The sequence below is a fragment of the Anomaloglossus baeobatrachus genome, chromosome 2 (assembly GCF_048569485.1).
Source record: "Anomaloglossus baeobatrachus isolate aAnoBae1 chromosome 2, aAnoBae1.hap1, whole genome shotgun sequence".
Taxonomy (NCBI): domain Eukaryota; kingdom Metazoa; phylum Chordata; class Amphibia; order Anura; family Aromobatidae; genus Anomaloglossus; species Anomaloglossus baeobatrachus.
In genome coordinates this window covers 232230737-232256966 of record NC_134354.1, presented here as the reverse complement: position 1 = coordinate 232256966, position 26230 = coordinate 232230737, and the positions used below count along the sequence as shown (strand labels likewise).

The window sequence follows — 26230 nt, the reverse complement described above, 5'->3', positions numbered from 1 at the left end:
ATGTGCCATCTCTCTCTCTCTCCCATCAGACCCTGCCCCCCTCCCCGATCTCCTGCCTGCTCTCTCCCATCCTCTTCATCTACTGCCCCCTCTCACCCTCCTCAATCTGTTGCCTCCTTCATCTGCTGCCTAGATCCATCCTGTAAGGTAGGTATCCCCATCTCACCTCCCCCCCCCCCCCCCCCCCAATCCTCTGCCGCTCCTCCATCCGCAGCGCCATTTCCCATCATCCATCCGCTGCGCCCTTTCCCATCCTCTGCCGCTCCTCCATCCGCTGCGCACTTTCCCATCTTCCATCCGCTGCGCCCTTTCTCATCTGCCGCCCCGCCCTCTCGCCTCGCATTATCCAGCGCAGTTTCTCGCTTCCAGACTGCAGTGGATGATGCGATGCGAGACTCGTGCATTGCTCTCACGTTTGGCACTGGTCTTAGTGGCAGGCGCTTTTTTTTTTTTTTTTTTTTTTTTTTTTTTTTTACTGTCTGTATTTATTTCGCCAAACTAATTTTTTTGTATGGGGGGGGGGTCTAGTTTCCAAAATGGGATCACATGTGGGGGAGCTCCATTGTTTAGGCACCTCAGGGGGTCTCCAAATGCAACATGGCGTCTGCTAATAATTCCAATCAATTTTGCTGTGAAATGGCGCTCCTTCTCTTCTGAGCCCCGCTGTACGCCCAAACAATTGATTTCCACCACATATGAGGTATCTGCGTACTCAGGAGAAATTGCACAATACATTTTAAGGTGCTTTTTTTCCTGATACCCTTGTGATAAAAAAAGCTACCTGGTTGAAGCAACAGTTTTGTGGTAAAAAAATTTTTTTTTCTTTTCACGGCTCAACGTTATAAACTTCTGTGAAGCCTCCAGGGGTTCAAAGTGCACATCAAACATCTAGAAAAAATAGTTGAGGGCTCTAGTTTCCAAAATGGGGTCACTTATGGGGGAGCTCCATTGTTTAGGCACCTCAGGGAGTCTTCAAACCCGTCATGGCGTCCGCTAATGAGTGCAGCTAATTTTGCACTCAAAAATTCAAATGGCGCTCCTTGCCTTCCGAGTCCTGCCGTGTGCCCAAACATTTGATTTCCACCACATATGGGGTATCTGCGTACGCAGGAGAAAATGCACGATACATTTTATGATGCATTTTTCCTGATACCCTTGTGAAAATACTAATTTTTATGGCTAAAGTAACATTTTTCATTTTTTCGTCTACATTGCTTTGGTTGCTGTGAAGCTCCTAAAGGGTTAATAAACTTCTTGGATGTGGTTTTGAGCAGAGTGAGGGGTACAGATTTTAGAATGGGGTCACTTTTGGGTATTTTCTGTCGCCTAGGTTTCTCAAATCACTCCAAATGTGATGTGGTACCTAAAAAATTTTTTTTGTAAATTTTGTTGGAAAAATGAGAAATTGCTGATGAACTTTGAACCCTTCTAACTTCCTAACGGAATTTTTTTTTTTTTTCAAAAATTGCGCTGGTGTAAAGCAGACAAGTGGGAAATGTTATTTAGTAACTATTTTGTGTGACATATCTTTTAGATTTATAGGCATAAAATTTCAAATTTTGAAAATTGCAAAATTTTCAAAATTTTCGCCAAATTTCCGAAATTTTCACAAACGCAAAACATATCGGCCTAAATTTACCACTGACATGAAGTACAGTATGTCACGAAAAAACAATCTCAGAATGGCCAGGATCCGTTGAAGTGTTCCAGAGTTATAACCTGTCAAAGTCACACTGGTCAAAATTGCAAAAAATGGCCAGGTCTTTAACCCCTTCACGACCGCGGGCAGTAAAATTACGTCCTATTTTAACGTGACTTAACGACCAGGGACGTAATTTTACTGCCTAAACTTCATTTGATTGCCGTGGCCATAGCAACGGCTTTCAAATGATGTCCCCTGCTGTTTCTTACAGCAGGGGACCTTTGCTTGACCCCAGGGTGGGTGGCATCGCCACCCCCTATCGACGATCGATGTGATTGGCTGTTCAAATCTGAACCGCCAACCACATCGATCGCACTAATTTCGGCAAAAATAATGCCCGAATTAGTGCGATCCTGTGAGATCCAGCTATGAGATGCCGCAGCTGCTGCAGCATATCATAGGTGGACCTCAAACATGCCGCCCCCAGCCCCCGCAGCACTGATTGGAGCGATCGTGCTATGACGCGCAATCGCTCCAATCAGTGTGCAGTGGGGCGGTCTGATCTGCCGGTGGCCGCCCTCCCCAGGCCTGTACTGCTCTGGGGACCCTCCCCCAACATGGCTGCAGCGTGGAGTGGCTGGTACTTTTGGTACCACGCCACCGCTGCTGCCGCCGCAGACGCCGCCTCTGCTGTCACCGCGCCAGCTCCAAAGGTAAGTATTGCGCTCCGGCGATGGCCCCTGCGCGCTCCCGTGAAGGCGCCTGCGCGCTCCCGTGAAGGCCCCTGCCCGTGCCCCCCCAGATCTGCCCCCCTACGCCCCGATCTGCCCCCCTACGCCCCGATCTGCCCCCCGGCATCCCGATCTGCTCCCCACGCGATCTGCCTGCCTCCTCTGTCATCTCTATTCTGCTTCCAAGGTTCCTTCCTTCTGCCTTTGCTTCTCCGCCCCCTCTGCTCTCCCTCTAACCCCCCCCCATCTGCCCCCCCTCTGCCCCCCCCTCTCCCCATCCCCCCCTGCCCCCCCCCCCCGACGTCCTCTTACCTGCCTTCACGGGTCGTCCGAGGTCTTCACTGGCCCGATCACATCTGCCTCCATCGCTGGGTCCTTCTGCTGATCTGTCCAACGTCCTGCCTGCTGCTGGTGTAAAGCTGTCTATCTCACTGCCTTCTTGTTCCTCTGCAACTCTTCTGGTCAGTGATCCTCTTGGTACTGTGAGTATAACTTTTTTTTTTTTTTTTTTTCTTGTATCCTGTCCATTTTTACACTTCATCTGTCCGTGCGTCCCGCCAAGCGCTGATCAGGGATGCAGATAACGGATCGGCATCCCTGCTCAATTTTTGGCGTGACTTTTTTCCGTATTCGCGACGCTTTTTGTATCGCGTCCGACCGTGCGTCCCGCCGAGCGCTGATCAGGGATGCAGATAACGGATCGGCATCCCTGCTCAATTTTTGGCGTGACTTTTTTCCGTATTCGCGACGCTTTTTGTATCGCATCCGTCCGTGCGTCCCGCCGAGCGCTGATCAGGGATGCAGATAACGGATCGGCATCCCTGCTCAATTTTTGGCGTGACTTTTTTCCGTATTCGCGACAATTTTTGTATCGCATCCGTCCGTGCGTCCCGCCGAGCGCTGATCAGGGATGCACATAACATATCTGCATCCATGGTCAATTTTTGGCGTGACTTTTTTTTTTACGTATCCCCGACGCTTTTTTTATCGCACCCGACCGTGCGTCCTGCAGCGACCGATCAGTGCACTGCGTCTGTGCGTTTGAAAAGTCAAATGGCGCTCCTTCTCTTCTGAGCCCCGCCATGCGCCCAAACAATTACTTTCCACCACATATGAGGTATCTGCGTACTCAGGAGAAAATGCACAATACATTTTATGGTGCATTTTTTCCTGATACCCTTGTGAAAAAAAAAGCTACCTAATTGAAGCAACCGTTTTGTGGTAAAAAAATTTTTTTTTCTTTTCACGGCTCAACGCTATAAACTTCTGTGAAGCCCCCAGGTGTTCAAAGTGCTCACCAAACATCTAGAAAAATTATTTGAGGGCTCTAGTTTCCAAAATGGGGTCACTTGTGGGGGAGCTCCATTGTTTAGGCACCTCAGGGGGTCTTCAAACCCGACATGGCGTCCGCTAATTAGTGCAGCTAATTTTGCGTTCAAAAATTCAAATGGCGCTCCTTGCATTCCAAGCACTGCCGTGTGTCCAAACATTTGATTTCCACCACATATGAGGTATCTGCGTACTCAGGAGAAAATGGACAATACATTTTATGTTGCATTTTTTCCCAATACCCTTGTGAAAAAAAAAGCTACCTAGTTGAAGCAACAGTTTTGTGGTAAAAAAAAAAATTTTTCTTTTCACGGCTCAACGTTATAAACTTCTGTGAAGCCCCCAGGTGTTCAAAGTGCTCATCAAACATCTAGAAAAAATATTTGAGGGCTCTAGTTTCCAAAATGGGGTCACTTGTGGGGGAGCTCCATTGTTTAGGCACCTCAGGGGGTCTTCAAACCCGACATGGCGTCCGCTAATGAGTGCAGCTAATTTTGCGTTCAAAAATTCAAATGGCGCTCCTTCCCTTCCGAGCTCCGCTGTGCACCCAAACAATTGATTTTTACCACATATGGGGTATCGGCGTACTCAGGAGAAAATGCACAATAAATTGTAGGGTGCACTTTCTCTTTTCTCCCTTGTGAAAATGAAAATTTTATGGCTAAAGTAACATTTTTGTGTTAAAAAGTAAAATTTTCATTTTTTCCTTCCACATTGCTTTGGTTCCTGTGAAGCACCTAAAGGGTTAATAAACTTTTTGGATGTGGTTTTGAGCAGAGTGAGGGGTGCAGTTTTTAGAATGGGGTCACTTTTGGGTATTTTCTGTCACCTCGGTCTCTCAAAGTCACCTCAAATGTGATGTGGTCCCTAAAAAAAATTATTTTCTAAATTTTGTTGGAAAAATGAGAAATTGCTGATGAACTTTGACCCCTTCTAACTTCCTAACGAAAAAAAAATTTGTTTCGAAAATTGCGCTGATGTAAAGTAGACAAGTGGGAAATGTTATTTAGTAACTATTTTGTGTGACATATTTCTCAGATTTATGGGCATAAATTTTCAAAGTTTGAAAATTGCGAAATTTTCAAAATTTTCGCCAAATTTCCTAAATTTTCACAAATAAACGCAAAAAATATCGGCCTAAATTTACCACTGACATGAAGTACAATATGTCACGAAAAAACAATCTCAGAATCGCCAGGATCCGTTGAAGCGTCCCAGAGTTATAACCTGTCAAAGTGACACTGGTCAGAATTGCAAAAAATGGCCCGGTCATTAGGGTGTTTTAGTGGCTGGGGGTGAAGGGGTTAAGGTGAAAACAGGATGGGGGCTGAAGGGGTTAATCAAACAGCAGTCTCTCCGGCTAGCGGTGCGCTCTCTCCTGAGGCCCCGCCGTTATTCCCTCAGGCGCCTGATGCAGGTGCTGGGTCAAATGGTGGCCTCCATGGAGGCAGTTCCCTTTGCCCAGTTCTATCTGCGTCCTCTGCAGGTGGACATTCTCCGCTGTTGGGACAAGCGGCCTTCCTCCTTACAGAGGTTAGTGGCTCTGTCGCCACGGACCAGGAGCTCTCTTCAGTGGTGGCTTCGACCTCTATCCTTGTCCCAAGGGCGCTCCTTCCTGACTCCGTCCTGGGTGATTCTCACCACGGATGCCAGCCTATCCGGCTGGGGAGCGGTACATCTCCACCACAGAGCACAGGGCACTTGGACTCCGTCCGAGTCAGCCCTTTCAATCAATGTGCTGGAAACCAGAGCTGTGCTTCTAGCTCTCCTAGCCTTTCACCACCTGTTGGCGGGCAGGCACATTCGAGTCCAGTCAGATAACGCGACAGCGGTTGCCTAGATCAATCACCAAGGCGGGACACGCAGCCGCCTGGCAATGTTGGAGGTCCAACGCATTATTCAATGGGCGGAGGACTCCAAGTCCACCATATCCGCAGTCAACATCCCTGGCGTAGAAAACTGGGAGGCAGATTATCTCAGCCGTCAATCTGTGGACGGTGGCGAGTGGTCCCTGCACCCGGCAGTGTTTCAGTCAATCTGCCGCAAGTGGGGAACTCCGGACGTGGACCTAATGGCATCCCGTCACAACAAGGTTCCGGTTTACGTGGCTCGCTCCCACGATCCTCAGGCCTTCGCCGCGAACGCTCTGGTTCAAGACTGGTCTCAGTTTCGTCTGCCCTACGTGTTTCCCCCTCTAGCTCTCTTGCCCAGAGTCCTGCGCAAGATCAGAATGGAGGGCCGTCGAGTCATCCTCATTGCACCGGACTGGCCCAGGCGAGCTTGGTATCCGGACCTGCTCCAACTGTCCGTGGAGATGCCGTGGCATCTTCCGGACCGTCCAGACCTGCTCTCGCAAGGTCTGTTTTTCCGCCCGAATTTTGCGGCACTCAAATTGATGGCGTGGCTCCTGAGTCCTGGATTTTGACGGCTTCTGGTATTCCTCCTGAAGTCATCTCCACTATGACTTGGGCCCGTAAGTCTTCCTCCGTCAAGATCTATCACAGGACTTGGAAAATTTTCCTGTCCTGGTGTCGCTCTTCCGGCCATTCTCCTTGGCCATTCTCGTTGCCGACCCTTCTGTCTTTTTTACAGTCCGGTCTGCAGCTAGGACTGTCCCTCAACTCTCTCAAGGCACAAGTCTCAGCTCTATCAGTGCTGTTCCAGCGGCGTCTCGCCCGGCTGGCTCAGGTCCGCACCTTCATGCAAGGTGCGTCTCACATCATTCCGCCTTATCGGCGGCCCTTGGATCCCTGGGACCTTAACTTGGTCCTCACGGTATTGCAGAAACCCCCTTTCGAGCCCCTTAGGGAGGTTTCTTTGTATCGTCTTTCTCAAAAGGTGGCCTTTCTAGATGCCATAACTTCTCTGAGGAGAGTCTGATTTAGCTGCGCTCCCCTCGGAGTCACCTTTTTTGGTTTTTCACCAAGACAAGGTAGTTCTCCATCCGACTCCGGACTTTCTTCCTAAGGTGGTCTCTCCCTTCCACCTTAACCAGGATATTTCCTTGCCTTCCTTCTGTCCGGCCCCTGTTCATCGCTGTGAGAAAGCGCTGCATACTCTAGATCTGGTGTGTGCTCTCCGGATTTGTGTCTCGCACCGCTGCGCTTAGGCGGTGCACCTCTTTTTGTGCTAACCACAGGGCGGCGCAAGGGTCTCTCTGCTTTTAAGCCGACCTTGGCCCGTTGGATTAGATCGACCATTTCGGACGCCTACCAGAGTACTCGGGTGCCTCCCCCGCCGGGGATCAAAGCACACTCGACCAGAGCTGTCGGTGCCTCTTGGGCTTTTAGGCACCAGGCTACGGCTCAACAAGTCTGTCAGGCTGCCACTTGGACTAGCCTGCATACCTTCTCGAAGCACTACCAAGTGCATGCTCGTGCTTCGGCAGATGCGAGCTTGGGCAGACGCATCCTTCAGGCGGCTGTCGCCCACTTGTGAAGTTAGGCTCCGCCTACTTAGTTTTTTCTGTTTATTCCCACCCAGGGACAGCTTTGGAACGTCCCATGGTCTGGGTCTCCCAAAGGAACGATAAAGAAAAAGAGAATTTTGTTACTTTCTGTAAATTCTTTTTCTTATAATTCCGTATTGGGAGACCCAGCACCCTCCGTGTTGCCTGTTGGCAATTTTCTTGTTCCGTGTGTTATCACCGGCTGTTGTCGTGGACAGAGTCTCTGGTTGTTCCGGTTCTTACTCGGTTCTACTTGTGGGTGGCTATTCTCCTTCAGCTTTTGCACTAAACTGGCTAGGACTGGCTACCAGGGGGTGTATAAGCTCAGAGGGAGGAGCTACACTTTTAAGTGTAGTACTTTGTGTGTCCTCTGGAGGCAGAAGCTAAACACCCATGGTCTGGGTCTCCCAATACGGAACTATAAGAAAAAGAATTTACGGTAATTAACAAAATTTCTTTTTTTCTTGACAATTCACAGCTGTCATTATCTCCTTTTTATATTACCCCGATTGCCACCACATCTAATGGATGCACCCATTCTGGGGTGACTGCGGGCTGCAATTTTTAGGCTTGGGAGGACCCAATAACCATGGACCTCCCCAGCCGGAGCATACCAGGCCCCAGCTGTCTGCTTTATTGAGGCTAGGTATCAAAATTGAGGGGGGACTGCCCTCCTCTGTGGTTTGTTTTTTTTTTTTTTTTTAATTAAAAAAAAAAAAATGCATGGAGTACTTTGTATTTTGATACACAGCTGGGGGCTGCAGCCTGTAGCCATCTGCTTTGTCTGTGCTGGGTATAAAAATATGGGGGATTCTATGCCTTTTTTTTTTTTTTTTTTTCTTTTTTTACACTCCAATCCAGGGTCCTAGACAGAAATTGGCAGTGTGACTGCAACCAATCACAGGTGCTGTCACTAAGGGTGGACGGGGGGGGAAGCAGTGAATATTCATGATATCTAATGAGCAGTCCTGGAAGCAGTGTGACAGCTGTACAGAAACTGTATTCTTCTTTTTTTTTTTTTTTGTTTATACTATTTGGGTGGTCATACCCAAACATTAACATGGATTTCTTTGAGGTGTTCAGTGCCCATGCGTGGACGCAAAATGTCTGGTGCGGATCCCAAACTTTACTGTTTGTGTTCGCCCATCACTAATAATGACTAATACTTTTTTGAAATATATGGTCAAATTTATTATCTGTGTTGGAGTCACTATCTCTGTACTGAAGCTTTTTCAATTATATTTGTGATAATCCAGTAACTTTAGTAGCTCTCGGAATTTGAGATGTCTACACTGTTTTCAAACGCCCATAAATTAGTAAAAGGTGGGAAGTTTTACTATGATTTTCTGCTTTTATGTCTTAGAAAAGAATTGAGGAAAAATACAAACTTAATAATTTTGTTTTATTTATTAGATGAGGATTATGGAAGAGAATCTGCTCCTCCTGCTAAGAAATCTCGATCATCTCCTAGAGAGGTGAAGGAAAAAAAACCTGCAAAAAACTCACAGGATGACAGGTAATTGTGCAAATCTATTAAAAATGTCCCTAAGTATCAAATCTAAAACAGATGGAGCCTGATTTATCAAGAACAGCGTTGTTGCCGCCGATCTTAATGAGGGGGCATGCTGGAGTCAGACGCTCCTGATTCATGAATAGTGGCGTGCGCTTCTTTGTGCTATGCCAGAAGTCTCACTCTAGTCAGATACGGGATTGAGCTTTCCAGTGTATGGAACGCCACAGCTCGTCATGATTTACATGAGCTTTGCCATGCCCTATCCCACCCTAGCTTCAGCAAATTGGGCTTAAAAACTTTGTAAATCGCAAACTTTAAATGCAACTGAGTTGCACCTAATTTTTACAAATTTTCAAAGGTTTTATGCCAGAATTCTGCCTTGAAAGCTTTGATAAACCAGGCCCATTATACAGGATTCCTCTTCCCTGGTGTCGTTGTGACTTCAGGTGCACCGCTGGAAATCCTGTACGTTCTGCCTGCCGTCCCTCCTGTCACTGTTCCGCCCTTCTGTGAGCACAGGCTTCACTTTTGCTGTGCAGTCGCCATGGAGTCACTGCTGCTTCACAATGCAGGGGAGAGATGGCAGGCAGAATGCACAGGTGCAGGATCTCCAGCCGCACACCTGACGGCGCAGGGACTCTGAAGAGAAGGGGAGGAGGAGGAATTCTATATAAGGCTATGTGCGTATGTTGCGTTATTTCATGCGTTTACGCTGCATATTGCACTGCAACGTAAACGCATGCGTCCTGCGTCCCCAGCACACTATGAAGATTGTGCATAATCCATCCGCACGTTGCTTTTTTGAAAGCAGTGTTTTGCATGCTGAAATTTTGATCTCTTTAAAAAAGCAACATGTAACTTATTTGCTGCGCTTTGGATGCTCCCACTCTGTCTATGGGAGAGGCAGCATCCAGAGCACATGAAATCGGCATCTATTCTGCAGCTACACTGCATCCATTCCGCAGTGTTTCTGCAGCGATTTTGAAGCGCACATACACTGCCAAATTGCTGCAGATTTTTCAGCATGTACGTGCACACGTAGCCTAATAAAGACCAGAGGCAGGCTTCTCTTCCAGGCAGCGCATGCCCCATAGCCCAGAAGATATATTAAAGGATTTTTGCCAAACAACCAATCCAGGGGGAATACAGGTATGGCTAATTTCATCTTTATGCCACCTGTATATCCATATTAATAACTAAAAAAAAAAAAGCGTAACATTATTCCCTTAATATGGTCAATTGTTTAACTCAAAACTACAACTTGTCCTGCAAGCAAACTAGCTCTAATGCTATGTGAATGAATTAAAGCAGTGGCTCCTGGAAGGAGGGTGGGGAATGAAAAACAGTATTTCATGGTTGAGAAAAGGTTATTATTCCCCTCTGCAAATTAAGAGGTTTTTAAAAGTTCTCTTTCTGAACAGTGAGGAATCTGATGAAAAAGAGGTCAAGAAAACCAAAAAAGAAGAGCGTGACTCTGCAGGTAATTATTTTTTGTATTTTTTTTCTTTTGCCTTTTGCTCTGATATGGCAAATATAGTTTAAAGTTTGTTTTTTTCCCATCACACTGATGCACAAAGAATTAAAGGCAATCAAAAGTTAATATGTAAAAAAGTGTATAAAAACTCCAAACTGTCATAAGCATTAATATGGCTTTGCGAAAAATTACAGCTGTCAGAATGGCAATACATAACCATATATAACAAAACTAAATATAGTTTAGTGTATAAAAGTAGCAAAGCTTAAATCTGTATCTATTGCTGTAACCGTGCTGATCTTAAGAATAAATCTGTATAATCACTTTTACCGAACAGTGAAATGTCTTAAAAAAAGAACCCAAAACAAACACGGAATTGCTAGTTTTTGTTCATTCTGCACCTGAAAAATATGGAGTGATAAAATGTTAAGCAACAAAATACCCCAAAAATCTCATCATGAAAAGAAAAGCCCTTATACAGCCCTGTTTGACAAAAAAAATAGCTCCCAGAATATGGCGGCAAAAAAAATGTCATAGTAAAAATACTGTTTTTGTAAAAAAAGATAAAATTATACATATATTATAATAAAAACAATTTACATTTTACTCAAATAGAGAAAAATCAGAATTTTGCAGTGGTCTCTTAATTTTTGCCAGAGCTGTATGTATGTATTTATTCAGTCACAGAATAGTCGTCTTATCACTAATACTGTACGATGCACCCCACAAAAGTAAGAAGAATCCTTCTTATATTGCTGTCTGTTTGTTCATTCTACCTCCCCAAAATTGTAATAAGGCTTGAATCTCACAAACTCAGGCCTGTTATTTGTCACTGGAAATATAAGGGTCTCCCAAATCACTGTAGAAGAAAAAACTTTGGAAAAGTGACTCTCACCCCTCCAAATAATCTGCGCTTTGAAATCTAAATACCTCAGTGTGCTAACCCCACAGTTAGTGGCCCCATGTGTGGCATTATTTTAGTGAGGGCACACTTTATCAATTTATGGGGTTTGTGTCTCCAGAAGCTGGGAACAACTAATGGGAGCGCAATGTATGAGCTCTAAACTGACATATGTATTTCTCCAGAAAAAATTAGCCTGGTGTGAATGCGACAAAATAAGTCACTGCAGCCATAAATAAATTGAGTGCAATTACTACAATGGGGTAAAGGGTACTTTACACACTGCGATCTCGTTAGCGATGTGAAATTCTAGATCGCAAGTGCGATCTTTCGAGATCGCACATAGGTCATTTTACTCATGTGCGATCTCAAAAGATCGCACTTGTGATCTAGAATTTCACATCGCTAATGAGATCGCTAGCGATGTCGCAGTGTGTAAAGTACCCTTAACTTCTGGAGTTTTTCTGCTGTTCTAGCACATTCAGGGGTCTGCAAATGTCGCCTGCAAACAATTCTAGCAAAATCTGCGCTATAAACCCAAGTAGTGCCTCTTCCTTCTCAGCCTTGACAGTAGTTTCTGATAACATATAGTGAAATTGTGCAATAAATTGTGCCCTCCTGTTTTGCCTTTTAACCCTTGTGTAACTGACAATTTTGCCGCTAATATAACATTTTATTGGTAATGTCTTATTTCCCCTTCCCAATGTTATAAAACTTTGTGAGGCACCTGTTGATTCAAAATAATCACTACACCCCTATATGAATGCCTTAAGTGGTGAAGTTTCCAACATATGGGGCTCACTTGTGTGGATTTTGGCTGATCTGGCACATCAGGGGCTCGGCTACTGGAGTTCACAATCTCTTCAAATGGAATATGCATTCTGAATACAAAGTCTCGCTCCTTTCTGTCAAATCCATGCTGTATACTCAAGTAGGGGTGTACAAACAATGAGTTACTGCCACGTTTGATAAAAATTGCATAACAAATTGTCAATTTCTCCCTTTTATCCTTTGTGTGAATTCATTTTCACTGCCCTAGCTAATAAAATTGTGGCTTTAAATGCTCACCACACCAATAGATGAATTCATTATAGGGTTTAGTTTGCCAAATGGGGTCACATGTGAGTGTTTCTGTATTTTTGGCAAATGCAACATGTCCAAACTTGTGTTCCAAAACTTGAATAGCGCTGTTCTTTCCAAGCCTTACCATGTTCCCAAACATGAGTTTCTTTGTCGCTCCATTGGGAGACCCAGACAATTGGGTGTATAGCTTCTGCCTCCGGAGGCCACACAAAGCATTACACTTTAAAAAGTGTAACCCCTCCCCTCTGCCTATACACCCTCCCGTGCCTCACGGGCCCATCAGTTTTATTGCTTTGTGTTGAAGGAGGCACACATCCATGCAAGCTCCACATTTTAGTCAACAGCAGCTGCTGACTTTATCGGATGGAAGAAAAGAGGGCCCCTAACAGGGCTCCCGGCATGCTCCCTTCTCACCCCACTCTGGTCGGCGGTGCTGTTAAGGTTGAGGTGCCCATTGCGGGTACAGAGGCTGGAGCCCACATGCCGTTATCCTTCCCCATCCCTTAGGGGCTCTGGGAGAAGTGGGATCCTTACCGGTCACCAGACACTGGGACCGGGGCTCCCTCCGCAGCCCCTGGGGGAATCTGCTGACCAGGAGACCGGGTATCGTCAGGGACAGGCCCTGCTCCTTTAAGGTACTCTGTGTCCCCTTGGGGACGGCGCATAGAGCGCCTGTGTGACGGATGCTGCAGCAGCTGCTGGGTGTGTTTGTGGGCCGGGACTTCCGCGCTGACCGCGCTTGTCTGCCGGCTGCGTTTATAACTCTAGTCCCCGGCTTTTGCGGCCTAGTACCGCATACTCCCGCCCACGGACCTGTCACTCAGGGGTAAGGGCGGGACGCTGCACTGGACGTCAGCGGTGAGGGCTGGAGCATACTTAGTATCCTCCTCCCCCCTCACTGAGCACCGTGGGGCACCAGATTCCCGCACTTTTACAGGCACGCCCACGGCTCCCTCCTCCTCTCTGAACGCTGGCAGCCATTGCTATCAGTACTACTGCTGGTGGAGAACTTCAGACGATATCCACAGCGCTGGGAGGCCCAGGCAGGGAATCTGGTGGACACACAAACCGCTGAGAGCGGTCGGTAAGCCGCACCGTTTACTCGGTGCTGGCCCCCCTGGGTGCTGAAGTGTGTATATATATATATATATATATATATATATATATTGTATACATTTACTCTGTTCGGCCGCATTATTAGCTTTGGCTATATACCCTCACTGATTGCTAAGAGGAGACAACAGCATGTCGTCCGCAAAAAGCAAGGGTGCTAAGGCACAGGCTTATTATGCTACCTGTACCTCTTGTGCGGCTATGTTACCTGCAGGTTCCGTCTACCCTCATTGTGTGCAATGCTCGGCCCCTGTGACACTCACTCAGCCGGAGCCTCAGCCACTGGTGGGACCCTCGGCCCAGGTAGAACCACCGGCTTCCACGGCCCAGGTGGCAGGGACAGAGTTTGCAGTGTTGGCTGAGAAACTTTCTGAGTCACTATCTCAATCCATGGCTCAGTCTATGGATAAATGGTCTGCTAAGATACTGGAAGCTTTGCAGTCCAGACCTGTAACACAGGCCCCGGGCACTGTTGAATCACTGCCCCCAGGCCCCCCTCGGTCGGCGCAGCAATGTGCTCCTGGGGTGACCCCTAGGTCCCACGGTGAGGACTCCGGCACGGACCGCAGTCCCAGACCGGCTAAGCGGGCTCGCTGGGAGCTTCCCTCCACTTCATCACACTGCTCAGGGTCTCAGCATGAGGACTCTCTGGAGGATGAAGCGGATGTGGCAGATCAGGGCTCTGATCCTGACGTCGCTCTCAATCTTGATACACCTGAAGGGGACGCCATAGTAAATGACCTTATAGCGTCCATCAATCAGGTGTTAGAATTTTCTCCTCCAGCTCCTCCGATTGAGGAGGTAGCTTCTCAGCTGGAGAAATTCCAATTCAGGTTTCCCAAACGTACACGGAGTGCGTTCTTTGACCACTCCAACTTCAGAGATACAGTCCAGAAACACCGAGCTTTTCCGGACAAGCGCTTTACTAAGCGCCTTAATGACACGCGTTATCCCTTCCCCGCTGGCGTAGTTAAGGGTTGGGCTCAGTGTCCCAAGGTGGATCCCCCAGTCTCTAGACTGGCGGCTAGATCCATAGTAGCAGTGGCAGATGGTGCGTCGCTCAAGGATGCCACTGACAGGCAAATAGAGCTCCTGATGAAATCCATCTATGAAGCCATAGGCGCGTCTTTTGCTCCGGCATTCGCAGCCGTATGGGCACTCCAAGCTATCTCAGCTTGTCTCTCTGAGATTAATGCAGTCACACGTGCCTCTACTCCGCAGGTTGTGTCTTTAACCTCTCAGGTGTCTGCTTTTTCGTCCTACGCCATGAATGCCGTCCTGGATTCTGCGAGCCGTACAGCGGTAGCATCCGCCAATTCAGTGGCAGTCCGCAGGGCCATGTGGCTACGCGAATGGAAGGCAGACTCTGCTTCCAAGAAGTTCTTAACAGGTTTGCCTTTTTCTGGCGACCGTCTGTTTGGCGAGCAATTGGATGAAATCATTAAACAATCCAAGGGAAAGGACTCGTCCTTACCCCAGTCCAAACCAAACAGACCTCAGCAACGGAAGATACAATCGAGGTTTCGGTCCTTTCGGCCCTCAGCCAGTTCAATTCTCCACGTCCAACAGTCCACAGAAGGGCCAGAGGAACTCTGATTCATGGCGGTCTAAGTCACGGCCTAAAAAGACCGCCGGAGGAACCGCCCCCAAAGCGGCCTCCTCATGACTTTCGGCCTCCCGAAACCGCATCCTCGGTCGGTGGCAGGCTCTCCCGCTTTTGCGACGCCTGGTTGCCACATGTCCAAGACCGATGGGTGAGAGACATTCTGTCTCACGGTTACAGGATAGATCTCAGCTCTCGTCCTCCGACTCGTTTCTTCAGAACATCTCCGCCCCCCGAGCGAGCCGATGCTCTTGTTCAGGCGGTGAGCACTCTGAAGGCAGAAGGAGTGGTGATCCCTGTTCCCCTCCAAGAATGGGGTCGCGGTTTTCTTTGTCGCTCCTAATTGGGAGACCCAGACAATTGGGTGTATAGCTACTGCCTCCGGAGGCCACACAAAGTACTACACTTAAAAGTGTAAGGCCCCTCCCCTTCTGGCTATACACCCCCCCGTGGGATCACGGGCTCCTCAGTTTTATGCTTTGTGCGAAGGAGGCCAGACATCCACGCATAGCTCCACTGTTTAGTCAGCAGCAGCTGCTGACTATGTCGGATGGAAGAAAAGAGGGCCCATACGAGGGCCCCCAGCATGCTCCCTTCTCACCCCACTTTCTGTCGGCGGTGTTTGTTAAGGTTGAGGTACCCATGGCGGGTACGGAGGCTGGAGCCCACATGCTGATTCCTTCCCCATCCCCATTAGGGCTCTGGGTGAAGTGGGACTTTACCGGTCTCCGGGCACTGAGGCCGTGCTCCATCCACAGCCCCTGGAGGATCTGCTGGATACGGAGCGGAGTTTCCTCAGGGACAGGACCCTGCTCCATCAAGGTACTCCGTGTCCCCGTGCTTATCGCACGCACACTGCAGCATTGCTGGGTGTGTTAGTGCGCCGGGGTAAACAGCGCTGCTGCGCTTGTGCCGTTACTCACTACAGCTCTGCTGAGTGAGGTGACTTAGTACGATCGGCCGATCCGGCCGCGGGGGTCAGTTTTTACTGCGTCGCGGCTGGGATTTGTGGTGCGCCGGGGACTTCCGCGCTGGCCGTGCATATATGACGGCCGCGCTAGACTACTACAGTCCCCGGCTTTTGCGGCCTAGTTCGTATCGTTCCCGCCCCCAGACCTGCCAGTCAGGAGGAGGGCGGGACGCTGTACAGACCAGCAGCGCTAAGAGCTGGAGTCTGTTTTACATACTCCAGCCCTCACACTAGGCACAGTGGGACGCAGTTTCCCGCACTTTTGTTTGTGACGCCCACGGTCCGCCCCTCTTCACAGGACGCCGGCAGCCATTCCTGCCTGCACGCTGAGCTGCAGAGGGGAGACGGGGAGACTCAGACAAGGGATTCTACGACCTCACACCCGCTTTTCAGCGGGCGGTAAGCAGCCCTCAAGGGCTCTCCCCCACTTGTGCCATAGTGTACTTTGTATTTTGTGCTGGCAATACTTTGCACTGTACAGTTGCTGGTGATTTTCTGCTATATACCCTCCTTAGATTTCTCAAGGAGACAACAGCATGTCGTCCGCAAAAAGCAAAAGTGCCAAGGCACGGACTTTATATGCTGCTTGTACCGCATGTGGGGCTACTCTACCGGCAGGTTCCACTGACCCCCATTGTGTGCAGTGCTCGGCCCCTGTGGCAATTGCTCAGCCGGGGCCGCTGCTAGAGGTGACCCAGGGAGAACCACCTGTGAATGCTGTCCAGGTGACAGGGACGGAGTTTGCAGCTTTTGCTGACAGATTGTCTATGACTATGTCTAAAATTCTTGAAACATTGCAGTCTAGACCAGTAACTCAGACCATGGGCACTGTTGATTCATTGCCACCTTGTCCCCCTCAGCTGGACCACTTGCTAGCTCCGGGGGTGTCACATGCACCCCAGGGTGACGGCTCTGACTCGGACGACAGTCCCAGACAACCTAAGCGGGCTCGCTATGAGCGACCCTCAACTTCATCACACTGGTCAGGGTCCCAGCGGGACGACTGTGTGATGAGGCGGATGTAACTGATCAGGAGTCTGATGCTGGGGCCGCTCTCAATCTAGATACCCCGGATGGTGACGCCATAGTGAATGATCTTATAGCGTCCATCAATAAGATGTTAGATATTTCTCCACCAGCTCCTCTTGCGGAGGAGGCAGCTTCACAGCAGGAGAAATTCCATTTCAGGTATCCCAAGCGTAAATTAAGCACTTTTCTGGACCACTCTGACTTTAGAGACGCAATCCAGAAACACCACGCTTATCCAGATAAGCGTTTTTCCAAACGGCTTAAAGATACACGCTATCCTTTTCCCCCTGACGTGGTCAAGGGCTGGACACAGTGTCCCAAGGTGGACCCTCCAATCTCCAGGCTTGCAGCCAGATCTCTAGTTGCAGTGGAAGATGGGGCGGCACTTAAAGATGCCACTGACAGACAGATGGAGCTCTGGTTAAAATCCATCTATGAAGCGATTGGAGCGTCGTTGGCGCCAGCATTCGCAGCCGTATGGGCACTCCAAGCTATTTCCGCTGGCCTTACACAGGTCGACACGGTCACACGTACATCTGCTCCGCAGGTGGCACCCTTGACCTCTCAAATGTCTGCATTCGCGTCTTACGCGATTAATGCTGTCCTAGACTCTACGAGCCGTACGGCGGTGGCGTCAGCCAACTCTGTGGTTTTACGCAGAGCCCTGTGGTTGAGAGAATGGAAGGCAGATTCTTCTTCCAAGAAGTGCTTAACCAGTTTGCCTTTTTCTCGTGACCGATTGTTTGGTGAGCGTTTGGATGAAATCATTAAACACTCCAAGGGTAAGGATTCATCCTTACCTCAGCCCAGACAAAACAAACCCCAACAGAGGAGGGGACAGTCTGGTTTTCGGTCCTTTCGAGGCTCAGGCAGGTCCCAATTCTACTCGTCCAAAAGGACTCAAAAGGATCAGAGGGGCTCAGATTCTTGGCGGACTCAATCACGCCCAAAAAAGCTAGCCGGAAGAACCGTTACCAAGACTGCTTCCTCATGACTCTCAGCCTCCTCTCTCCGCATCCTTGGTCGGTGGCAGGCTCTCCCGCTTTGGCGACATTTGGCTGTCACAGGTCAAAGACCGTTGGGTGGGAGACATTCTGTCTCACGGGTACAGGATAGAGTTCAGCTCTCGTCCTCCAACTCGCTTCTTCAGAACTTCCCCACCGCCCGACCGAGCCGATGCTCTGCTACAAGCGGTGTCCGCTCTAAAGGCGGAAGGAGTGGTGACTTCTGTTCCTCTTCAGGAACAAGGTCACAGTTTTTACTTCAATTTGTTTGTGGTGCCAAAGAAAGACGGGTCGTTCCGTCCCGTCCTGGATCTAAAGCTGCTCAACAAACACGTAAAAACCAGGAGGTTCCGGATGGAATCTCTCCGCTCCGTTATCGCCTCAATGTCTCAAGGAGATTTCCTAGCATCAATAGACATCAAGGATGCTTATCTCCACGTGCCAATTGCGCCAGAGCATCAGCGTTTTCTACGCTTCGTTATAGGAAGCGAACACCTGCAGTTCGTAGCTCTACCTTTCGGGCTGGCGACAGCCCCTCGGGTCTTCACCAAGGTCATGGCAGCAGTAGTAGCAGTCCTGCACTCGCAAGGTCACTCCGTGATCCCGTATTTGGACGATCTACTTATCAAGGCACCCTCTCAAGAGGCATGCCAACACAGCCTGAACGTGGCACTGAAGACTCTCCAGAGTTTCGGGTGGATTATCAACTTTTCAAAGTCAAATCTAACCCCGACCCAATCACTAACATATCTTGGCATGGAGTTTCATACTCTCTCAGCGATAGTGAAACTTCCACTGGACAAACAGTGCTCGCTACAGATAGGGGTGCAATCTCTCCTTCAGGGCCAGTCGCACCCCTTGAGGCGCCTCATGCACTTCCTAGGGAAGATGGTAGCAGCAATGGAAGCAGTTCCTTTTGCGCAGTTTCATCTGCGTCCACTACAATGGGACATTCTCCGCCAATGGGACGGGAAGTCGACGTCCCTCGACAGGGAGGTCTCCCTCTCTCAGGCAGCCAAGGAATCTCTCCGGTGGTGGCTTCTTCCCACCTCATTGTCAAAAGGAAAGTCGTTCCTACCCCCATCCTGGGCGGTGGTCACGACAGATGCGAGTCTATCAGGGTGGGGAGCAGTGTTTCTCCACCACAGGGCTCAAGGTACGTGGACTCGGAAAGAGTCCACCCTTCAGATCAATATTCTGGAGATCAGAGCAGTCTATCTTGCCCTACAAGCCTTCCAACAGTGGCTGGAAGGCAAGCAGATCCGAAATCAGTCGGACAACTCCACAGCGGTGGCATACATCAACCACCAAGGGGGAACACGCAGTCGGCAAGCCTTCCAGGAAGTCCGGCGGATTCTGACGTGGGTGGAAGACACGGCATCCACCATATCCGCAGTTCACATCCCAGGCGTAGAAAACTGGGAAGCAGACTTTCTCAGTCGCCAGGGCATGGACGCAGGGGAATGGTCTCTTCACCCGGACGTGTTTCAGGAGATCTGTCGCCGCTGGGGGATGCCGGACGTCGACCTGATGGCGTCACGGCACAACAACAAGGTCCCGGTTTTCATGGCACGGTCTCACGATCACCGAGCTCTGGCGGCAGACGCCTTAGTTCAAGATTGGTCGCAGTTCCGGCTACCGTATGTGTTCCCACCTCTGGCATTGTTGCCCAGAGTGCTCCGCAAAATCAGGTCCGACTGCCGCCGCGCCATTCTCGTCGCTCCAGACTGGCCAAGGAGGTCGTGGTACCCGGATCTGTGGCACCTCACGGTAGGCCATCCGTGGGCACTACCAGACCGTCCAGACTTGCTGTCTCAAGTTCCGTTTTTCCATCTGAATTCTGCGGCCCTGAACCTGACTGTGTGGCCATTGAGTCCTGGATCCTAGCGTCTTCAGGATTATCTCATGAAGTGGTTGCCACCATGAGACAGGCTAGGAAGCCATCCTCCGCCAAGATCTACCACAGGACGTGGAGGATATTCCTATCTTGGTGCTCTGCTCAGGGAGTTTCTCCCTGGCCTTTTGCATTGCCTACTTTTCTTTCCTTCCTGCAGTCTGGGTTGGAAAAAGGTTTGTCGCTTGGCTCCCTTAAGGGTCAAGTCTCCGCGCTATCCGTATTTTTTCAGAAACGCCTGGCGCGACTTCCTCAGGTACGCACGTTCCTGCAAGGGGTTTGTCATATCGTCCCCCCTTACAAGCGGCCGTTGGAGCCCTGGGACCTGAACAAGGTTCTAATTGCTCTCCAAAAGCCGCCTTTCGAGCCTATGAAGGAGGTTTCCCTTTCTCGTCTTTCACAGAAAGTGGCCTTTCTAGTGGCGGTCACGTCTCTTCGGAGAGTGTCCGAGCTGGCGGCGTTATCATGCAGATCTCCATTCCTGGTGTTTCACCAGGACAAGGTAGTTCTGCGTCCAATTCCAGAATTTCTTCCCAAGGTGGTATCTTCCTTTCATCTCAATCAAGATATCACTTTACCGTCTTTGTGTCCGCATCCAGTTCACCAATTTGAAAAAGGTTTGCATTTATTGGATCTGGTGAGAGCACTCAGGATCTACATTTCCCGCACGGCGCCTCTGCGCCGCTCGGATGCACTCTTTGTCCTTGTCGCTGGTCAGCGTAAAGGGTCGCAAGCTTCCAAATCCACCCTTGCGCGTTGGATCAAGGAACCAATTCTTCACACCTACCGTTCTGCTGGGCTTCCGATTCCATCAGGACTGAAGGCCCATTCTACCAGAGCCGTGGGTGCGTCCTGGGCATTACGGCACCAGGCTACGGCTCAGCAGGTGTGCCAGGCGGCTACCTGGTCGAGTCTGCACACTTTTACCAAGCATTATCAGGTGCATACCTACGCTTCGGCGGATGCCGGCCTAGGTAGACAAGTCCTTCAGGCGGCGGTGGCTCACCTGTAGGAAAGGGCTGTTTGACGGCCCTATCACGAGGTATTCTTTTACCCACCCAGGGACTGCTTTTGGACGTCCCAATTGTCTGGGTCTCCCAATTAGGAGCGACAAAGAAGGGAATTTTGTTTACTTACCGTAAATTCCTTTTCTTCTAGCTCCAATTGGGAGACCCAGCACCCGCCCTGTTTTCTTAGGAAGTTTGTTTTTTTCGGGTGCACATGTTGTTCATGTTGAACAGTTCAGTTCTCCGAGGTTGTTTCTCGGGTTGAATTTGTATTTAAAACAGTTATTGGCTTTCCTCCTTCTTGCTTTTGCACTAAAACTGAGGAGCCCGTGATCCCACGGGGGGGTGTATAGCCAGAAGGGGAGGGGCCTTACACTTTTAAGTGTAATACTTTGTGTGGCCTCCGGAGGCAGTAGCTATACACCCAATTGTCTGGGTCTTCCAATTGGAGCTAGAAGAAAAGGAATTTACGGTAAGTAAACAAAATTCCCTTCTTTACTCCAACTTGTTTGTGGTGCCAAAAAAGGACGGATCGTCCCGTTCTGGACCTCAAACTGCTCAACAGACACGTGAAAGCCAGACTGTTCCGGATGGAATCTCTCCGCTCCGTCATCGCCTCGATGTCCCAAGGAGACTTCCTAGCATCAATCGACATCAGGGATGCTTATCTCCACGTGCCGATTGCACCAGAGCATCAGCGCTTCCTGCGTTTCGCCATCGGAGACGAACACCTTCAGTTCGTGGCACTGCCTTTCGGCCTAGCGACAGCCCCACGGGTCTTCACCAAGGTCATGGCAACAGTGGTGGCAGTCCTACACTCTCAGGGACACTCGGTGATCCCTTACTTAGACGATCTTTTAGTCAGGGCACCCTCCCGTGTGGCATGCCAACACAGCCTGAACACTGCTCTGGATTCTCTCCAGAGGTTCGGGTGGATCATCAATTTCCCAAAGTCAAAATTGACACCGACTCAATCGTTAACTTACCTCGGGATGGAGTTTCATACTCTCTCGGCGATAGTGAAGCTCCCGCTGGACAAACAGCGCTCACTACAGACAGGGGTGCAATCTCTCCTTCGAGCCCAGTCGCACCCCTTGAGGCGCCTCATGCACTTCCTAGGGAAGATGGTGGCAGCAATGGAGGCAGTTCCATTTGCGCAGTTTCATCTGCGTCCACTCCAATGGGACATTCTCCGCAAATGGGACAGGAGGTCGACGTCCCTCAACAAGAACGTCTTTCTCGAGCGGCCAAAGCCTCTCTTCAGTGGTGGCTTCTCCCCACTTCTCTGTCGAAAGGAAAATCCTTCCTGCCCCCATCCTGGGCTGTGGTCACGACAGACGTGAGTCTGTCAGGGTGGGGAGCGGTTTTTCTCCACCACAGGGCTCAGGGAACCTGGACTCCGACAGAGTCCACCCTTCAGATCAATGTTCTGGAGATAAGGGCAGTGTATCTAGCCCTAAAGGCGTTCCAGCCGTGGCTGGGAGGCAGGCAGATCCGAATTCAGTCGGACAACGCCACGGCGGTGGCGTACATCAACCACCAAGGCGGCACACGCAGTCGCCAAGCCTTCCAAGAAGTGCGGCGGATTCTGCTGTGGGTGGAAGCCACAGCCTCCACCATCTCCGCAGTTCACATACCGGGCGTAGAAAACTGGGAAGCAGACTTTCTCAGTCGCCAGGGCATGGACGCAGGGAAATGGTCTCTTCACCCGGACGTGTTTCAGGAGATCTGTTGCCGCTGGGGAACACCGGACGTCGACCTAATGGCGTCTCGGCACAACAACAAAGTCCCGGCATTCATGGCACGGTCTCAAGATCACAGAGCTCTGGCGGCAGACGCGTTAGTTCAGGATTGGTCGCAGTTTCGACTGCCTTATGTATTTCCTCCTCTGGCACTGCTGCCCAGAGTGTTACGCAAGATCAGGTCCGACTGCCGCCGCGCCATCCTAATCGCCCCAGACTGGCCGAGGAGGTCGTGGTACCCGGATCTGTGGCATCTCACGGTGGGTCAACCGTGGGCACTACCAGACCGACCAGACTTGCTGTCTCAAGGGCCATTTTTCCATCTGAATTCTGCGGCCCTCAACCTGACTGTGTGGCCATTGAGTCCTGGATTCTAGCGTCTTCAGGGTTATCTCAAGAGGTCATTGCCACTATGAGACAGGCCAGGAAACCTACGTCCGCCTGGATCTACCACAGGACGTGGAGGATCTTCCTATCCTGGTGCTCTGATCAGGGTTTTTCTCCCTGGCCGTTTGACTTGCCCACTTTTCTGTCTTTCCTTCAATCCGGAATGGACAAGGGTTTGTCTCTCGGCTCTCTCAAGGGACAAGTATCGGCGCTTTCCGTGTTTTTTCAAAAGCGTCTAGCCAGACTTCCGCAGGTACGCACGTTCCTGCAGGGAGTTTGCCACATAGTCCCACCTTACAAGCGTCCGCTAGAACCCTGGGATCTTAACAGGGTGCTAACGGCTCTTCAGAAACCACCTTTCGAGCCGATGAGGGATGTCTCTCTATCACGCCTTTCGCAGAAGGTGGTATTCCTGGTGGCAGTCACATCACTTCGGAGAGTGTCTGAGCTAGCAGCGCTGTCATGCAAAGCCCCCTTCCTGGTGTTTCACCAGGATAAGGTGGTTCTGCGTCCGGTCCCGGAATTTCTTCCTAAAGTGGTATCCCCTTTTCATCTCAATCAGGATATCTCCTTACCTTCTTTTGGTCCTAATCCAGTTCACCAATGTGAAAAGGATTTGCACTTGTTAGATCTCGTGAGAGCACTCAGGCTCTACGTTTCTCGCACGGCACCCCTGCGCCGTTCTGATGCGCTCTTTGTCCTTGTTGCTGGCCAGCGTAAAGGGTCACAGGCTTCTAAGTCAACCTTGGCTCGGTGGATCAAGGAAACGATTCTTGAAGCCTACCGTTCTTCTGGGCATCCGATTCCGTTAGGGCTGAAAGCCCATTCTACCAGAGCCGTAGGTGCGTCCTGGGCATTGCGGCACCAGGCTACGGCTCAGCAGGTGTGTCAGGCGGCTACCTGGTCGAGTCTGCACACTTTCACGAAACACTATCAGGTGCATACCTATGCTTCGGCAGATGCCAGTCTAGGTAGGCGAGTCCTTCAGGCGGCGGTTGCCCACCTGTAAGAGGGGGCCGTTGTCGGCTCTTTTTATAGGGGTATTCTTTTACCCACCCAGGGACTGCTTTTGGACGTCCCAATTGTCTGGGTCTCCCAATGGAGCGACAAAGAAGGGAATTTTGTTTACTTACCGTAAATTCCTTTTCTTCTAGCTCCAATTGGGAGACCCAGCACCCGCCCCTGTTCCCTTCGGGCTGTTGTTCTTTGTGTACACATGTTGTTCATGTCGAATTATTTGGTTCATGGTTTCAGTTCTCCGAATATCCTTCGGATTGAGTTTTACCTTAGACCAATTTTTAAGTTTCCTCCTTCCTGCTTTGGCACCAAAACTGATGGGCCCGTGAGGCACGGGAGGGTGTATAGGCAGAGGGGAGGGGTTACACTTTTTAAAGTGTAATGCTTTGTGTGGCCTCCGGAGGCAGAAGCTATACACCCAATTGTCTGGGTCTCCCAATTGGAGCTAGAAGAAAAGGAATTTACGGTAAGTAAACAAAATTCCCTTCTTTTGACTGTGTATGAGGTACCATTGTGTTTGGGAGAAATTGCCTGGCAAAGTATGTGATCTGCTTTCTCCTATTATCCATTGCCAAAATGACAACTTTGGAGCTAAAATAACATTTTAGTGTGCAACCCTCCCCGACGCCCCCACATAACTGTCATTTTCACATCCACAGTTTAAGCACCTATAGTTTCAAAATGTTCAACCTTAGGTAAATTCATTGATGGGTCTAGTTTCCAAAATGAGGTCACTAATGGGGGTTTCTGATGTTTTAGTACATCAGAGGCTCTGCCAATGTGACATGGTGCCTGCAATCTATTTCAGCCAATTTTGTGTTGCAAAATTCGAATAGCTCTCCTTTATTCGAGCCCCCTCCCGTTTACCCAAACAGAACTTCTGGACTACATTTTGGGTATCTTCATGCTCAGAAAAAAATTAGTAAACTGTAGGGGCCTCATTTTCCTGTTAACTCTTGCAAAAGTGAAAAATTTGGGCCTAAGTAACATTTTGTGAGCAGAAATTAAAATTTCCCATGACATCTACTGTTATCTAATTATTTGTAATATCTGTGGATTCAAAATACTCACTAGACCCCTGGATAAAAGCCTTGGAGTCTTAGTTTCCAAAAATGTGGTCACTTTGGGGGACGTTTCTGTTTAAGCACCTTAGGGGCCTTGCAAGTGCAACATGATACCCGCGATCTATTTCAGTGAAATTTTTATTCCAAAATTCAAATGTTACTCCTTGCCTTCTGAGCACTGCCATTTGTCCAAACAGGTTTCTGACCACATGTAGGGTATCGGCGCGCTCAAATGAAACTGGGTAACAAATTGTGGGGTCTAATTGTCATGCTGTCTCTTGTAAAAGTAGAAAAATTGGGGCTAAAGCAAAATTTAAGTTAAAAAAACAAACAAACAACTTTCTCATTCCATTTTTGCATTAATTCCTGTCACACTTAAAGGGTTAAATTTTCTGACAGCTGTTATGAAGTATTTGAGGCGTGCAGTTTTTCAAATGCTATCCCTTTTCAGGAGTTTCTAATAAATATTAGCCCCCTGAAAGTCCATTTTAATCTGAATAGGCCACTAAAAGGGTTTTGCAAATTTCTATAATGAGATCTCTGCTAAACTTTGTACTTTTTTTTTTTTTTTTATTATAAATCTAAAATGCATGAGGTTCCTCCTACTTTGATACACAGTCAAGATAAGTGCACGTCCGAGGGCTGCGACCTGTAGCTATATGCTTTCTATGTGCTGGGTATCATAATATGGGGGGACCTTACTCCAATTTTTAATTTAGTTTTACTGTACACTATAGACCCGCAGACTGAGTCTGATTAGAAGCGTGAGACAGGCTGTCACACAGGCAAGGGGCGCTCTCTGACTGCAACCAATCAGATGCCGGTGGACGGGGGAAGCGGTGGATATGCATGAGCCGAATGAGCAACCACGGGAGCAGTTACAACCATGCCAGTGACTTTTTAAGTATAGCGCGCTCACTTTTATTTTTTTTTACTTTATAACCCGGAATATCCTGAGAATTCTGTCCCAGGCCCAGCACTCAGGTGCCCTTTGAACCTGTGGGGGTCTGACTTTAGTCTGGTTCACCCATCACTATTTTTCACAAAGCATCAGAATTGCAAAAAAACCCACACCATCATTACAAACATTAAAAAAAAAATAAAAAATTCCAGGCTCTCTGGGACAAGGTGCAGCCTTGATGTCTCAAAGGTGTGTGGTGTGTTTTTTTTTTTTTTTTTTTTCCCCGCACAGTTTTCAAACTGTCACAAAGTAATTCCCACATGGCTACTTTACATCAGCGCAATATATGAAACCATTTTTTTAGGGGGCGGGGACTAG

The 26230-nt window shown here is 49.2% G+C and overlaps 1 protein-coding gene across 3 annotated transcripts in view; it reads left to right on the top strand.

Moving 5' to 3' along the window:
• Positions 1 to 26230, top strand: part of NUCKS1 (nuclear casein kinase and cyclin dependent kinase substrate 1) — an 81922-nt gene that overhangs the window by 19088 nt on the left and 36604 nt on the right. For all 3 annotated transcript variants that reach the window (XM_075335698.1, XM_075335699.1, XM_075335697.1), the window contains exons 3-4: positions 8564 to 8666; positions 10085 to 10143. In XM_075335698.1, coding sequence (XP_075191813.1) covers positions 8564 to 8666; positions 10085 to 10143 — 162 coding nt within the window. The remainder of the gene's footprint in view (positions 1 to 8563; positions 8667 to 10084; positions 10144 to 26230) is intronic.